Raw genomic sequence first — 18,260 nt, 5'->3', positions numbered from 1 at the left:
TATTGAAGCAAATATATAAAGCAAAATAAAAATAGAATTAAATAAGAAATTAATAAGAACAGATTATATTAAGATTAATTATTTCAAAATATATAAAAATATATAAAAAAAAAAAATCATCAATTTTTAAACTTAAAATAACAATGTCTAATAATAGAATGAGATAAAATGTATCTGTGAAATTATATCAACAGATTCGATTAATATTACATAATACAAGAACCTAACCTAACTTCTTTTCCTAAAAAAAAATTCGAAGAATTGTTGTGTTCATTTATATGCATTTATATACAATTTTTTTCCAGTTTCAAAAAATGTTTATAAAGAATATGATGAAAAAATAAAGAATTATGGAAAAGTAGACAAAGATACTAATTGTTATATCATATTTTAATATCAACAACAGCTATTGATATATCTGATTATGATGAATTGTTTTTTACAAATTTTTGATTAATCGATTTCTGTTTATTTCTGATATTATCATATCTGATGTTCTAATAATAAAAAATTAAACTCTGGTAAGTGATACAAAAAATTAACTTTTTTTATCACAAGGAATTTTATTAAATTTTGGAAACGATTCATAATTTCATAATGCCAGGATTCATAATTTTATTCTTTATGAATTAGAGCTCAAATTATTAAAAAAGTACGATATTGTAATTAGATATCAACTTTTAAATAAGTGTCAATTCTATTTATTATGATTAATTCTTATATATTCTTATTTTTTTGAAAGTAATTATAGTTCATAAATTCAAGAATTAATTCCAACAAACAATTTTTTTTATTAAAATATTTGTAATAATATATTTTGATAAAATACTATTTTTGTTATATTCTTATCATCAAAAATTATATTTTATTAAATATTTTCAAAATTATTATGAAACACTAACAGATGTCTTTTCTGTTCATTTTCGCATTTGCAGTTTTAGATATCTATTTTATCTAAATATGAAGTGGATAATCATATTAGTAATCTTTTGCAATCAAAGTGATAAAGTTAAATGAAAACAAGTATTATATATAAGCATTATATATTTTAATGAGTTAAATTTATTTTGAGCGATATTTTATTTTTAAAATGTATATTTTTGCGTTATTATTAATCTGATAAAGTTTCTGGAACTTATATACATATTTGGATTATTCGTAACAGAAATGTTAATAATCGATGAAACGATCAAGAAAACTTATTTTTTTATAATTTATATGTTGAAGAGAATAATAAACGAAATTCAAATCGAAAATATTTCAAGTAAAGTAGAAAAATATTTTTTTTTAATTAAATCTTAATTATTTACATCATTGATCATATCAATCTGAAAATATAAAAAACTTTTAATTAATATTTATTATTTTTTATTGATTAATATCTTTTTTATTATTTTATTTAGTTAAATGAGATGAGATTATTTTATTTAGTTAAATGAGATAAAATAATACACAATAATAAAATATTTATGATACATGCAAATAAATTGCTAAAAATTTGTTTATTCTATTATAAGTAATAGAAGTTTTCTCGTATCATATATATATTTATACTTTATCATTTTGTAACGAAAAATTCAAATAACAAGTATGAAACATGCAAACACATACATATATTATAAATGAAATGTATAATAATAAAACGATTTTTTTACAATCTGTTTATCTGTTGGAAATTGCTCAATTTAATTTCTTTTTAAAGAGATTCTCGTATAAGCATATGTATTCATCGGAAGAACTCAAAAAAATAAAAATAAGATGAACGATATACAATATATACTCGATGATCTATGAATATAAAAAAAGATTATTTTTCTAATAAAAATATGTATTACCACAACATAAACTATAATAAATAGCAATAGGCGATATAAACATTATCGAAATAATTAAATTTCATCAAAAGCTTCAAGCAAATCGCTGTTATCTTGATTGCAGAATCGATGTTGATTAGGAAATTTTTTTTCACTATTTCCCATCAGAGGAATATTATTCCAAGCAATCGGAATGTCACATCATCATCATTTTCGTTCAACTCATTCATAACATAAACGAGTTCCCACAACAGCTATTGCATTAAATTTAATATCGTCGCCTGCTTATTATCGTACCGCGTGCTTCTTTATATTTTTCAAAACATCTACGCGACTAAATATAGCGGTGCATGAAGCGATCGGACTTTTGTTGTGACGTTTCAATGAGCTGTTTCATTAATTCGTCTTGCCCCTCGACAACAGATACTATCTGCTAATATACATATGTCATAAAGGATTTCTGAAAAATTTTTGTTCTTTTCCTCTTCATTTATTTTAAAATAAATTCCTGTAAAATTTTCGATAATGAAGAATTTTATACTTGATCGTTTTTCGTTCGGATTATTTTTCACTTGTCCTCGAACGAGATCGATAAAACTTATTCGAGTTACGAGGTTTATTGTTAGATTGGGACGTATTATTAATTCAACCATCGTTCCAAGGAAGGAGAATCGAATGGGATTTTTTTTCAAAGAAAAATTAGTTTTATTTATCAGAATATATACTGAGACAAAACAGATTGGATAATTTGATATAAATAAAAATTTTTCTATTGCTCACGATTTTCCGTTTTATAACCATTGCACATATATAAACATAAAATATGATAATACAATCAATTCTTTCTAAATAATGAATTATATATTTTATGTTATAATAATTTATAATTTATATATATATATATATATATATATATATATATATATATTATCTAAATTTTGTGTGCAAATTTATAAATTATAAATTTATATTTTTTTTATAACATTATTTTTTTCTATTTTTTAAGTGATAAATATATATTTGCTTGAATGTAATATTCATGTAATTATAATGATAATAGATTAGAAATATGATTTTAGTAAGTAAGATATGAATAAATGAAGTTCTACTCTAACTGATTCTTTCCGCAGCAAACGAGATACGCAATCAACTGGTAGGTAGACTATGCGGTGTTTACAATGCTTTTAAGACGCACCTTGTAAGCAAATATGCAACGAAGGCCATGGTAACAGAGGCGCAATGAATCTATTTTCATTTCGCATGTGTTATGCGTTTGCGCGTGCTACGAAACCTAATAATAAAATTAAAGAAACACAATGGAGCACGTGAAATGGTTTGCAAATATCGACATGCCTTCATTTGGTGAAACAAAATCGAATAATTTGTGAGAAAAAGAGATAAAATCTCGCATCTTTGTCTCTACATCTCTAAAAACTAAAGAAAAAGTTCGTTTTTTAAAAATATATTTAGAGATTAGATTAAATCTCATTCATTAAATTCCTACTAAAGGTAAATCCATTTTCGATTATATTTGTATTCATAATCAATAATTTTTATATATACTTTTGAAGATACAAAAATATCAATAATCAATATTTACATCTTTCAATAGATTACACGTACGAATATTTATGTACAATCTAAATGTTCAAATTCAAATCTAAACTTCGCTGATAATTTATAATCGATGATTGATTAAATTCTGGAAGTTTCAAAGCTTATACTTTTAAAATTAAATATTACGAAATCGTTATTGAATCAAAAATTAAAAAAAAAAAAAGAAAAGACAGAAACAGAAGAAGCAATCATTTGAAGCAACACATTTAGAAAATATTAATGTGAAACAATTTATCTGACAGATATATAAGTTATTATTAATAATCAGAGATATACGGTACATTGATATAGAATATTTCGCACGCTGTTCCGCAAACAACTGATTTAGATGGTGTACGTGAGCATCGTGCGAGATGAAAACGGGCTGCATCGAAATTAGCATGAGAAAACGTTCTGAAGCGAGATTGAAATGTGCGGTCCAACGAGCATAAGTCAATGTGACAAGAAGGGCCGTAGAAGGAAGATGGTATCTAGAAACGGAATGTCATGTAGACTATCTTTTTATCGAGTTAATACTCTATTTAAAATATAGTATACATGTACTATGTATATTTATTTCATCGACATTTTCAAAATATAAAATACATAAAGGAAGAAAATAATTTAATATGCAATAGAATAATTGAGAACAATAATTGATAAACATGATATTTCTGATGATAAACTTTAAATGGAAATGTTCAATCTACATTATAAAATAAAATGTTGCATAACTGATTTTTATTATATTCAAATAATTCTATTATCATTTCATTATTTCATGTTATATTATCTTAAGTTAAGATAAGAAACAAGAAATTGGAGATCGAACTTTACTAGAAGATTTTATTTCTGAAAATAAATTATTCAAAACCAGTATGCCATTATAAACATAATCCGCAAAGTCTTTCTAATAGATATTAACTGATAATATTAAATATATATATTGATTATATTAAATAAATGATTTAAAAATATTCGATGATTAAATCAATGATTAATGATTAAATTAAAAATAACATTCTCTGACTAAGACATTCTCTGCGTACTCTGTACATTAAATATTTAATATAAATATGATTATGATTATTTCATTCAATTTTTTTGCTTGGTTTAACCATATGTTTCAACTTGAGCGATAATAATTGATATCAACCATTTTTCTAATATATTTTTTAATAATATATTATCTGGAACGACACAATTAATATAAAATGTTACCAGCTAGAAAATCAATTATGATTTATGACTCAATTCTATTGACTTATTATCACAATCGGTTATGTTACTTCCGAGGCATTGGGTACGAACAATCGAGATCTAATCAAAGTCAAATAATTAGAAGAGGTTCGACCGATTTCTTCGCAGAAAGAAGTCCCCTATAGTGAAGACGAATAATACAAGTAGTGACTTATCTAACATGGTTGTATGTATCACGTGTACTATGTCAGTAATGGCAGAATACATCATACGAAATGTGAGATGCTCGTTAGTCTCGTTCCAGGTGGCTCGTTATCGTTGGTTCCAGTGTGTCAAGTATCACATAAGTTAGCCTCAACGTGTGACACTCGTGTAATGCCTGTAAAAGCAGAATTATAAAAAAACAAAAAAAGAAAAACAAGGGATAAAGAAGAACAGAAAGGAGTAAAAAACAGATTCATTCGATGAATGATCCATTGACGTGACCCGTTTTTTCAAATCTGCAAATCAACCCGGATGTATCTCAAAAAGATATCTTGTTTCTCGTGTGCACGATCGATGAACAAATATTATACAATAGATAATGATTTAATATCGACTGAAATAATAGCAGTGGTTTTTTAAAAATTCATATTTTTTAATTTTTCAAAAGATAATTTACATAAAGGAATTAAACTTATTAAATTTTATTTATTATTCAAACGAAAGATTTTTTTATCTTTGAATTATTTTAAATTATAAAAATTGATTAGCTATTCTATTCAATAGTTTTGAGAGTATCAAAGAATATTCGATCATTCAAGTTTTTGATAAACGATCGAATGAATTGACAATTATTGTAGAATTGTTACGCGACTTAGTAATTGAAGACGTACTTAATTGAAACGAATATAATATTCATAAAAAAGATTAAATTCCGGAAGGTCGCGTTTCAAGCAAAAATGTTTAACATTAACAATTCCATGTGGAATTAGCAGAATAGAAACGCGGCTATAATCTTGTCCTTGTGATGAGATTATGGTAATGCAACTCGTTTGCTGCTCGACGTACGATGACATTTAGATTTAGTTGTCTTTTAGCGGCAACTGACTGAAAATCATAGAAACAAATGAGTATTATATATTTTGGAAAATAATATTTTTGAAATTTGAAATATTCTTTTCATGATACGCGACTCTTACCCAATTATATAGAGGATTTGATATGATACAATTCTGATAATTATCAATTGATACAATGGAATATTATGAATCTGTTTCTCATTTTTCAAATGAATCTTCTGGTTGTCTGAGTAATTATTTGTAACAATGAAAAGAGAAAGGATATTTCATATAATTATAGTAAAAAAAAGATAATGTATTATTTGATAATGTTGTTTAAAGAAAATTTAAATTTACAAGAGAAATATCTTCAAACATTTATTGTTATTATTTTAATCGAAAAAGAAAATTCGGAAGATATTGCTGGTATTATGATAATCAGTAGTCTGCCATTGCATGTTTCAGATCTAGAACAAGAAACTAATGGCTGCACATGACTTTTATATAATTTTAAATTAAGTTCATGGAATCATTCAATTGTCTAATTTTTAGCACATTGTGCGCTACTTATCTTTGTATTTTGTAATACGAATGATATATATTGAAAATATTATTTTTCATCGCTTTCTAAAAATCTGAAATACTAGAGTTTTTGCATTTATTTATGTTATTTCGACTTTCAAATAAATAAGTTCTGCATTAACAATTAGTCAATTAGTTTAATTCAATTTTCAGGCTTTTTACGTGATATTACAAATTGTAAAATAATGTATAAAATTATCGATTCTAAAAAATAATATAAAAAACAAATAAAAAAGAATTATAATTTTTCTCTAAAATACCGCGGTACTAAATGATTATAAAATCATTTGGAATTAGATTTATACTGCTAATAAGTTAGCTTATAAATTGTCAGATCTATTATAAGTAAAATTATTTGCGATAGAAATTTAATTAATGGCTTAAGAATATATGTTATTCGTTTTATTTCAAGAAAATTATATTTCGTCATTGATCGATAAATTTATACATTCTTCGAATCAAAGATACTTCGTTACAACTTTAAATTTTTTATATCTTTTTTTTTTGTCTGACTCATTAATTCACAATATTATATATAGAAATAATTTGAAATTCCCCAGGAACTGTTTATATAATATAAGTTTATTCGTCAATGTTCATTCAATGACGAAGAAATGATACATATTTATGTTATAATTATGGTTTATAGTATCAAATTATAATACAAAATTATATACAATGTATGATTTTTCTATATAAAGAATTTCACGTGCTATCAGTTAAATATTTTTATAATAAATGCAATCCACTTGTATTCGTTATATCGAACATAAAAAACAAACACGTTATTCAAGATGCTTATGCTGATAAAGATTATTTCTAAAACTTAATAAAAAAGAACTTCCGTTGAAAACTTATCATTTTTGCTTATATCATTTTGATTATAATCATCTATTAGATAAATATATATTAAATATTGATAGTTATATCTAATATTATAAATGTGAATATTACATTAGAGAGAATCTTTTTCAATTGAATATTAATTTTTTACATCCATATTTTTCTCTTAAATTTTTTTAAAAATGGAAATGTTTTTATGCATTTTGCATATTCAATTTGCAACTTGTTATGTATATATATTTATATGTATCTTTCATATATAAAAATAGAATTCGCAATGTTTTTACTCGTGACTAATTATTATTTTTAAATCAAATGTAAATAGTAAATTCACACGAAATTAAAAATTAGTAGATATTCGATGATGATGTAAATTTAATAAGTAGTTTAACAACCTCGAAAGTTAAATAACTTCACAAGTAATTGATTTCATTTTCCTAGAAAAAATGCAACATGCATCACTTCAAAAATACACATTATAATATTCCAGAGAGTTAATATCCACTAACATTCTCTTCATAAAACACCTCTGAAAAAATCAGAATTGAAATATCATGCTTATCATGTCAAAAAATCTTATAAATCTTTAACTTGATTCAAGTTTTAGGTGATCAAAAAATTCGATGTAAATATTCATCATTATTGTTCTTGTTATTACCTAAAACAAAAAAGAAAATAATAAAGTCACGTCTTTAAATCACGTTTCTTATATCAAAATATCAAAAACTTTTATCGGAGTTAAGTCTAAACAGTCAAGAAACCCGTTTGCAACGGTAGTTTTTGCACAGGTCGGCTGATGTTTGCGAACTGCAATCCGCATCGCGGGAACACGTGTACAGGGATGTGGTACAGAAAAGGCGAAAGAGCAATAGAGAGAGGGAATGAACGAGCGGCGGGGCGGTTTCGAGAAGAAGAGGATTTCAAGCTGTTCCATCGAGAGTGAGCGAGCGAGAAGACGGACCGTCCCACGACGGGTTCGTGGTGGGGTGTCAGCTGCGGCTTATCTGGCGACTTTATGTATATTACGATGCCCAAGGCAGGAACACGAACAGTTCACTGCTGGCTAACTGGTCGGAGAAGTCGGTAAAGCCGAGTCTGAGCCCGACGGCCCGGTTCATCGAGAGAAACGTGTTCGAGAACTAGCGACGCCGAATTAAGACTTTCGACACACGTATATACACATACCTACGGATATACAGATATATACATATCTACATAAATACATATATAAACATATATAAGAATATATATATTTATATATTTATATATATACATATATATATATACATTTAAGAAGAAAACTAATTTGAAATATCAATCAAATTATTACGGATATATACACGCGTGTATACCGGTCAGGTGCGCGAAATCATAACCGTAGTGGAAGTCTGGGTGATCCGAAATTTGGCAAGTTGATCAACTCGCTATCAATACTTCTCAGTAATCACTACGATCCAGGATGATTGTCCTCGCGTGGTCTTTGTTCGTGCTGGTCTCGTTACTCGTCGCCACTAATCAAGCCTTTCTTGCTGCTCCTGCACCAGGTATAGACATGTGATTATTTTCTCTTTCTGTTTATTTTTTTTTATTTTATTTAAATTCGTTCTTTGCATTTAAAGTGAAAATAATGGTGTATCGTTACTTTGTCATGTGATTTCGTTTATCGATACGATCGAAAAATTTTGGACATATCGATAAAGTGGTTTTCAAATAATTTAACAAGAAATCGATGTAAGGAAACAGTCAACGTTCTCACATGGTATTTCCGGTTGTATTTCCGTGTTGACGAGAAATTGGCTCACATGTTTTTAACCTCGCTCGTAACACAGAGAGGCGAAAACTTGTTTCAATAGAAGTTTCTGGTAAACGGTGTGACTTTCTCGCGTGTTTGATAAGACAGCGAGTGTAAACAGTGATCGGCGAGACCCGGGTCTGTTCGGCTTTCACCCGAAGACCCACGCGGATTCGTACGGTTTCGTGAATGAATCGCGACTACGATTTCGTGATGCGTGGTTCGACCGTGTGTTTCGATGTGTCATCGTTAATCTTCTATAAATAGGATTTCACCTACTTGTGAGAAATATAGGTTAGTAATTAATTTTAGATCAGTTTTTAATTTCAGATTAGATTTTATCAGTTTTCATTTTAAACTTTTTTTCATAAACGAACTGTTTGTCGTTAATATTATAAAATATAAGATATATATAGATAATATATATATATATCTAATATAAATATAAGATAATATATATAATAATAAGATAAATACATATATAGTTTTTTAAGTGATATGATGGTATAGAAAATTAACAATTAATTGCCAAAATTTTTATTTTGTCTATAATATTGAAGGGTTTTTATTTATTTTAACACAACTTCCATTAATTTTGACGTTGTCGTATAACCTCTATAGTTATAATTATGTTATACATATCATTAAGATTTACGTGACAGTTAATATGATAATCTGCATGCTGTAAAAATAATTTTTTTAATTATTTATGAAAAAAAATTATTGCACAAGAATTATTTCAATTTTAAAATTTAACAAATTTTTTTTCAATTTTAATAAATAGGAAGGATAAATTTGAACGGTTTATATAAAAAAAAATTTGTAGTATTTAAAACTAAATATATATAAGATATAATAACAAATATTATGTTGAAGATTTATGGAAATTTAATTAAATTTTAAGACAAAAGAAAGAAAAAATAAAATTTTCAAAAATTAAATCAATATTATGGTTCTTAAAATATTATCGTAATATTTAATCACATTAAATACAATCAATTAAACATTAGATAAAAGTTTAAAAAGAAAAATCTAATATTATTCAAATATACAATTAATTCTATATATAATTTAATCAAAATAAAATATTAAGTTTTTAATTAAAGTGTCCCTTCATAATTTATAAAACAGTAAACTAATTAACATAATTAAAACATAATTAAAACAGAAATATACGATTTCGATTTCATTTTTTCAGTTATGTTATTCTCAAGATCATATTGAAGAGAGTTTATACATTATTTTCATTATGCTTTCACGATATGTTGATCATTATCACTTTTAAGATTATTGGCTAGCTTGAAGAGATTGAAGCAAAGACGAAGAAAATACGTGGCTTGTAATCTCTGATGAGATTGTTCGAATAATCGGTCATATCATGATTGATTATAAGTATGATTGAATATCTTTTCATTATTGATTATATACTTGAATATTTATATTTTTTGTAATCAAATTTATTCCAATTTATTCTTTTGTGTTTAACATATCAGAAAAGAATTAGGATTAATCAGAATATTATTAAACATTGAACAGAATTTTTTTAATGAGTTAGAGGTAAATAATTAAAAATATCTTATTTTGTTTCATTATTTTATTCAATATAGATTTAATAGAATAATGTTTCAATTTTGGAATCTTTTTTTTTTGTTCAAATCAATTAATTTCCGAATATAATATATCGATTTTTGAAAAATATTAACTTTTTTAAATGCATATTTGAAGACAACAATTATATTTATTTTCATCATTTGCATGGTAATTATTATTATATTATAAACAGAAGATGTTGATAAGTTAATTTTAACTTTAAAAAAAATTTAATAATTTTTTATGTATTATTTATAGATTTCTTCCTGTCTGTATTTAGTACCTAAACAAATTTAAAATTTTTCATTGTTTAAAAATGAACAATAAAATAAAAATATAATAAAAATGAAATATAAAATAAACAACAAACGTTAGATAATAAAACTTTAAATCCAAATTATTGAATAAAAATAAAATAATGTAAATAAAAAAATTACATTATTAGCAATTAATCTTTTTTGAAATACAATTATTTGTTTCTTAAAGATTTATTACAGTTCCGGCACTTGAAAATAAAATAGAAATTTGATAGATTATTAATGAAGTGTCAGTCAAATAGAAAAATAAAATCGTTTATATAATTGAAAAATAATAAATAACACGATGTTCTGTTATTATTAGTAATGTTCCTTAAATCTTTTGTTAGAAAAAAGACATAAGATAAAAAAAATGCAATTTCGAATAACGAAGAACAGAAGAAGAAACGAAGAACAAAAAATATAAGATGTATAAATTATGAGCCACGTGAACATCATGAATTTCCATTTTTAATTTTTGATGTTTTTTTTTTAATGTTGTTTTAGCTATAGTTATTATTATATATAAGAAAAAAATAAAAGAATTAAAAAGAAAATATTATTTTATATTTGTAATGTTGCAAAAAAAACTTTGGAAAAGAAGTGAAACTTGTGAATTACGTACTAGATACTTTGAACGTCACGAGTTTTCACAACAAAAACCAAACATTTCTTAAAACTCTTATCATGTTTTAATATAGTTTTTTTAATTCTTTTCTAAAAGATCTATGAAAATAATTTTAGAGATAAAACAAAATCTATAAAAGACAGAATATTTTAATACACATAGTATTATGTGTGCTATAAAAAGATTTATAAAGCAAAATTTATTCGATATAAATGAATAATGTATAAATTATATTAAATTGAACTTCGTAAAAATATTATCTTCCTAATTCATTTAAAATTATTTGAAATTCGCGATAGAAATTCAAGTTCATTTTAATTCAAAATGAACTTGATTTCATTATTTTATTAATGAAATAATAATGAATAATTTTGATCAACTATTTTTTTCTATTTCAATCATCGCAAATGATTGAAAAATTATATAGGACATTCATAAATTTTTTTTTTAATACACTGGAAATTTTTTGAAATATTTCAAATTTTTATATTCTTATGGAAAAATTCCTCCTCTTTCAAAATCCATATTCAAGAAAATGAGAGGAAGAAATTAAAATCATATCGCTAATAGATCATATCGCTAATATATCATATCGCTCTTAATAGGTTTAATTAAAACTTATATCAATTTAATTCTGCTAATACTTTGTAATCATTTTTCTCAAATTAAAATAAAAGGAGATGACATCACATATAAATAAAATAATAAAAATAATTCTTTTTTGATTAGAAAAATCAGAAATAAAAACGGAATATCACGTTTTATCATTTTCATGTAAAACGTACGTCGACCAAACATCATTCCCCAATCTACTTCACAAAACACTCGACACTCGACAAGAACATTCCCATTGCGCAAACATGAATATCAAAGCAAGCAAAATCAAAGTGCATTTCGACGGAATTTTTGTTAGGAAAGTGAAAATCGTGAGCGTGAATGCGTTTTTCGCTTGTTTTAAAAATCAAATGTATGGTTCGATAGAAGCAAACAGGTTCAACGTTTGTTCGTTAATCATAGAACACATGAATAAAGAAAGAAAATGAACAGAAAAAAAAATAATTTTCGAAAGTCTTACATTTATAAATAAGATTATACATATATTGTATAACATATATCTCTTGTGTGCTCTTCGTGCCATCCCATTAGATTTTTCTGTGAGATATATGAAATGCATAGATGAATACTTGTAGATGAATAATGTTTTTGCATAATACGTACAATTGCTATATTTTTATATATTCTTATGCACAGAATATCAAAAATCGTTCTCAATATTCATAATTATTAAATTATTTCATTGTTACAATTATATGAACGATATATTTCGATTTATACAAACCAATTTGTATAATTCCTTTTAAGTCAAGTCAATGTAAATGATTTTCAATTGTCAATGATTTTTATCTGAGGAAAATTTCATCGCTGCTAAGACGTTTATCTAGTTGATCTTACATGTTGACAGAATGACGAGAGGAGTGGTGAATTTGATTTTACACACGTTAATTACACGTACACATAGGTTTGGCGGGTAGTAGTTAAATACCCTGGCCCGATCGATTCGTTTACCTTAATTGTCGCTGGTTATCCGTTAATGAGTCTGTCAGCCTTATTGGCAGATTGCCAGTGGCCCTTTTAAACCCGCCAGCAAGCTTCGTCGATTGGATATTGTGGTGAATTGCTGCAGCTGCAGAAAAGGCTTGCATGTGCGCTTGCATAGCTAAGGCGGGTCCGGCCTGGCCTATGTATCGAGGGCAGAAACAATAAATATTGAAGTCTAGGGCTATGATAAATGGCAAAAAGTATATAACCTAGAAAGGGATGCTTTCGATTCTTTCGGTCTTTTTTTTTTTTTCTTTCTCAACTTAACTTTTTCTTAACTTTTCTTTGTAGTTAAGATTTGTGTGATTTAGTTAAGTTTTGCCAAAATAATTGAGGAGTTTAGATGGAATTAATTGAAATTATAATGGAATTAGCCACCAGTTTATTGTTATTTTTCACGTGTTATAATATTTATTTGTACATCTTGCGATGCATTGGATGCTTTATAATTGATAAAAAAAAAAAAAAAGAAAAAGGAATTAAAAAGATAGAATACACAGTTTTACAGAGATCATACAAAGATCATACATACAGAGATCTTCCACTACACAGAGAGTCGATGTCCTCAACTTCCGTATTGGTCAATGATCTATACTGAACGAGGTTTGACCACGTCCAAACAAGACGATTTACGTTCGACGTTACGATCGACCGCTTGATAACGCGAATTAGTCACAAGTCCGATTAATCGACGACAAATCAACCAGTGTAGGATAATCTGTTCAATTATTCCATATATGGCAATGCACGTCACGGTGATTGCAAAGTCATCTACGAAAAATGTAAAAGATCTATCCAAAAGAGCGATGATCGATTGGAATGTAATCATGCCATTCATTTTTGTATCTTGCTTACGTATCTTCCTTTCACGAAAGTGATTTTTTTTTTAGTTACAATAAAAATTATATACTTTTGAAAATTGTATTCATATGTATTTTAACCATATATTACATTAATTAATTATTATAAGGAATTCAACCTTATGAAGACATAAACTTCCTTAATTATCAATGCAAAAATGTAATGTGGATTCTTATATTATTTCTGATTTGAAAAAATAAAATTACAAAATATTAAGAAATCCAGTTTTAAAAAAAGTAGTTAAGAAAAAAATAAAAGTCAAGAAAGATATTAAAATTCCTCAGAGATCATCTTGTTAAGTTGAAAATCTTATTGGCGCCAATAACACCAATAATAATTTTAATCAAAACATGATTTGCTTTAAAATCTGTGTTATTCAGATGTTTTTCTCGATTTCAACGTAAACCAATGTACATAAATAGTCAATGTTAGCAAGAATTCATTAAGAGAATTCTTATGCGATGACGATTTTTATATGTTAAATATAATTTTATCGTCTCATTCATATTACAATAAATAAAATAGAAATTAAAATTAAAATATTTAAAATAATCTTATAAAATTAGTAATCTAATTGTTGCAGTCATTATTCCAATGATATTAATTGAAGATTAGTTTAAGAATTTAATTTTAATTGAATTAATGAATTTTTTGTATTTTTAATATCCTGATAATTTCATGCATCGAAACACATATTTGATTTTTAAAAATAAAATATATAAATTTTTATTGTGCAACTGAATTTAACAATAATTATAATTATTTATAATTATACTTATAAATTAATCAAAAAACCTCATGGAATATCTTACACTAATAGAATAGAATAATTTAGCACAAAAACAAGATTAATGAAGTCTCCTATTACAGACTTAACTATCTTTAACAAATTCTAAGTGTTTCTAACAGCTTATCTTCAAAAAATTTGCTCGTTACGATAATGAGCCACAATTTTGCTGGAAGTGTCATCGATTGCAGCAGAAACAACGCTCGTAATGAACACCTTTAATCGGCACAATGCGCTGTTCGATTTCCAGTTTGCCCCTATTTTTACCCTAGTTTCTCGTTCATTAATACACATAAATAACAGAATTTCATGCATTTGACTATTTCGAGCGTACACGAGAAAAAAAATAATTCTGAATGAACTTGGATTGTTTAATGAATAATATGATTCACAAAAATCTATTTTAAAATATTCTGTGATCCTGTAGAGTTAAAATTATATTTTTATTTATCTTTTTTTTTTCTTCGAGTATACATATTGCATTCTTATTGCATTACTTTATTCTCGAGAAAAAATTGATTTGTAACGATTATTAATTATTGTGACTGCCATGAAAATAAGAAATGTATACATTCAATGGAATCTAAAATCAATCATATTTTTTTTTCTTAGAAGTAACGAAAAATCCGGTTTTAAAAAATTGCTTTGAAATTTGTTACATATTTCTTCCTTATGTACTGCTTCGTATTTGCATAAGAATATTCTTTATAATGGATTTTACGTACGGTTCATTATTGTATATAGATAATAATGACATTGTATTTTTCTTGATTATTCTCATTACGTAAGACAAATTTTTTTTAATGTCACATTGATTAGCATTGATATTACTCTTTTCGGATATATCTTCTAAGAATAAAGATTTATGGATTTCGTAATTTAGCTTGAATTTTTATCATTTTACGAATATGACAAATTATAATAATCCAAAAATAAATTATAGAAAATTATAAAAAATAGAAAAAAAAAATAAAGTTATCGTAGAACACGAAAAGAAAAATATCAATAATTGACACACGAGAGAAAATTCTTTTGCCTTAATCGTTTGAATTGAAGAAAAACTCGATATAAGCTTTCATTTTCTATTAGCAAATAAATAGAATAGTAACAATTTTATTATTATTAAAATAAAATATGAATTTCGAATATTTCGAAATTCTAAATGAACGAATTTAAAAATAAATATTTAATCAAATCTTGATTTGAATTTATATTCATGATTATTTATAATTTATAAAACTTGTACATTTTGAAATGTCGTGATATTAAGATTGTTCAAATATTGTGTGCGTGTTCATATCATAGAGATAGATAAATATTAAATGATAATAAAAATATAAACTGAAATGCTAATATGAACAAAAAATGAAAAATAAGTACATGATTATTTTAAATATATTTTAATTGTAATTTTTTGTATTTTTTTCATTTCATGTTATTTACGTATACCGATCTCTTTAACAATACAATTATATTTCTTTTTTATGTTCAGATAATTGTATTTTATAGTAAAAATAAAATGATATAATATTAAGAAATAGAAAAGTCAAAAAAAAAAATATTTCGAATACATAAAAAACAAAAAAAAATGAAATATTCGTCTTCATGTTATCGTAAATAAATTATTTTGGAATTATTTATAATAATTTATGTTATGAATCTTGTTACAAATAATACAAATATTTAAAAAAAAATAGAAAAACAACAAAGAAATTTGTTATTTAAAAGAGGAACGAAATAATTTATACATGAATAATATAAAATTATGAAAAATGGAGAAAAATATTATTTCAAATGTATCATTTATAATTAAATCTACATTGACCTTTACATTGAGAAGAAAATTAACATAGAATAAAAGTAAAATTCTTAATTTAATTTTTGTTTCTAATAAAATATTCTGTTATTACAATTTATTATTTTATCACCATAAAATTATTCATTCTGTGAATAATTACATAAATATCCATTCATCATATTATAAAATGCTTTTATAACATTACACTATACCCTTAATCTCTATCTATAAATCACGATATTTAATTAGTGTCCCAGTTCGAGACGGGACTACCATGAATTATCCTAATCTCGGACCGCTAAATTTCTAGTCGACCGGTTCGATGACCTGGCAACGTGCTTTGTGCTGTGGATTTACGAATCTTAACACGTTTATTCTCTGTACAAGCGTTTATAACAGGTCCAGAAAACCGTTATAGCTTGTAGTCTGTCGTTATATTCACAACGTCGAACAACTGTCCTCGTTTGTGCAAAAATTACCGCGTGAATACAAAGACGTTTGTACGTTGAATGAATATAAATATCATTTTCGTTCCTCGTATTCATAAGTCCGCGAACATCGGTGGATGAACATTGAGTGCATTTTAAGAGACCGGTTTAAAATAAGATCACTCGATGTAAGAGATCTTTATACGTGGAAAGAACCGGAGACGTCTTGATATTGCCGTCTGGCCGTGAAGGTCCGGAAATGGTTACTATATATTGCTATTCATAAATATCCGGATATTTTGATGGATTTATAGCTAGGTATATAACTGTAGGTATATACACACACACACATATATACACAGGTATTAACAGATATTAAATAGACTTAACTGTTATACCTGTTATAATTGTTGTACCTTTATATATTTAACAGTTATATCCTATAGAAAAATGTTATAATTGTTGTACCTTTATATATTTAACAGTTATATCCTATAGAAAAATGTTATAATTGTTGTACCTTTATATATTTAACAGTTATATCCTATAGAAAAATGTTATAATTGTTGTACCTTTATATATTTAACAGTTATATCCTATAGAAAAATGTATAAATTGAAAGATTGGAGAGAAGCGAAGGAACAATATACAATATACAATACAGACAATTTGAAAAATGTGAAATGTTTTAAATTATTCGAATTTTTAACATTTTTCTATAAAATAAAAAATGATCAAAATGGAACCAATGGAAAACATGTATCGGAAATTGTATATTTCCTTATAATATTACAAAATTTTGAACGGAATTGCTTAAAAGGAATTTTCATTATTCTCAGATATTCGAAGGAGTACATACATTCTTGTCGATTAACTTTCAGTATTTCGAAAGACATTTTCTCGGAAATATTTATGAGAAATATGGATCAGTATAATAAACATGGAACATGCACTATCTCGATCTCGTGCGCATATCGACTTTGAAAGAAACGACGAAGGGTTGTCCCTTCGAGCCACGATATCCGGGCGAAAGTCTAGTGTAAGCTCTCGTCTTCGTTCACGTGCACGCGAACAATGGCAGTACACTTCAGACCAGGTAACAATACTTCCGATAATAATACACTACGAACGTGAAAGTTGGTCCGTGGCCAAGTTCCATCGACTGGATTCGGCCTCAAAAACAAAAGAATCCATTCCGAAGGTCTTCTTCTTTCCGAACAAAGATCCGAGATAATTGTGTAGAGTGGTTACAAAAAGTATTTGTGCATATATTTTGTAACAAGATGTCTTTTTTTTGTCAGATTTTGCATTTTATTTTTACAGCAAATTTTTATCTTTAAAACAAATTCTTACATTTATGTTTCATTATTTATATTTATTTAGCTCTTCGTGCTATAATAAATGTA

At 25.7% G+C, this 18,260-nt stretch overlaps 1 protein-coding gene and 2 long non-coding RNA genes across 6 annotated transcripts in view; 2 read left to right on the top strand and 1 right to left on the bottom strand.

The window, feature by feature from the left end:
• Positions 1–2,495: 2,495 nt before the first annotated feature.
• On the bottom strand, positions 2,496–9,148 carry LOC114577574 (uncharacterized). The gene is made up of 4 exons (XR_009829176.1): positions 8,832–9,148; positions 5,792–8,610; positions 5,486–5,699; positions 2,496–4,989 (listed from the first exon to the last, which is right to left on the bottom strand). It is a non-coding gene; the product is annotated as an uncharacterized LOC114577574 (long non-coding RNA).
• The window catches only part of LOC107998214 (uncharacterized), a 22,968-nt gene continuing 13,181 nt past the window's right edge, over positions 8,474–18,260 (top strand). For 2 of the 4 annotated variants that reach the window (XM_017057376.3, XM_017057375.3), the window contains exon 1: positions 8,474–8,619. In XM_017057376.3, coding sequence (XP_016912865.1) covers positions 8,535–8,619 — 85 coding nt within the window. In that variant the 5' untranslated portion in view covers positions 8,474–8,534. The remainder of the gene's footprint in view (positions 8,620–18,260) is intronic. The other 2 variants (XM_062072685.1, XM_062072684.1) reach the window with 1 other exon arrangement.
• LOC133665807 (uncharacterized) overlaps positions 13,113–18,260 on the top strand; it is a 7,021-nt gene continuing 1,873 nt past the window's right edge. Inside the window, exon 1 of the long non-coding RNA XR_009829177.1 lies at positions 13,113–17,950. This is a non-coding gene — a long non-coding RNA (uncharacterized LOC133665807). The remainder of the gene's footprint in view (positions 17,951–18,260) is intronic.

Source organism: Apis cerana, linkage group LG3, assembly GCF_029169275.1.
Source record: "Apis cerana isolate GH-2021 linkage group LG3, AcerK_1.0, whole genome shotgun sequence".
In the NCBI taxonomy this organism is placed as follows: Eukaryota; Metazoa; Arthropoda; class Insecta; order Hymenoptera; family Apidae; genus Apis; species Apis cerana.
Note: the sequence above shows the minus strand (reverse complement) of the source record. Positions and strands in the feature narration are given on the sequence as shown.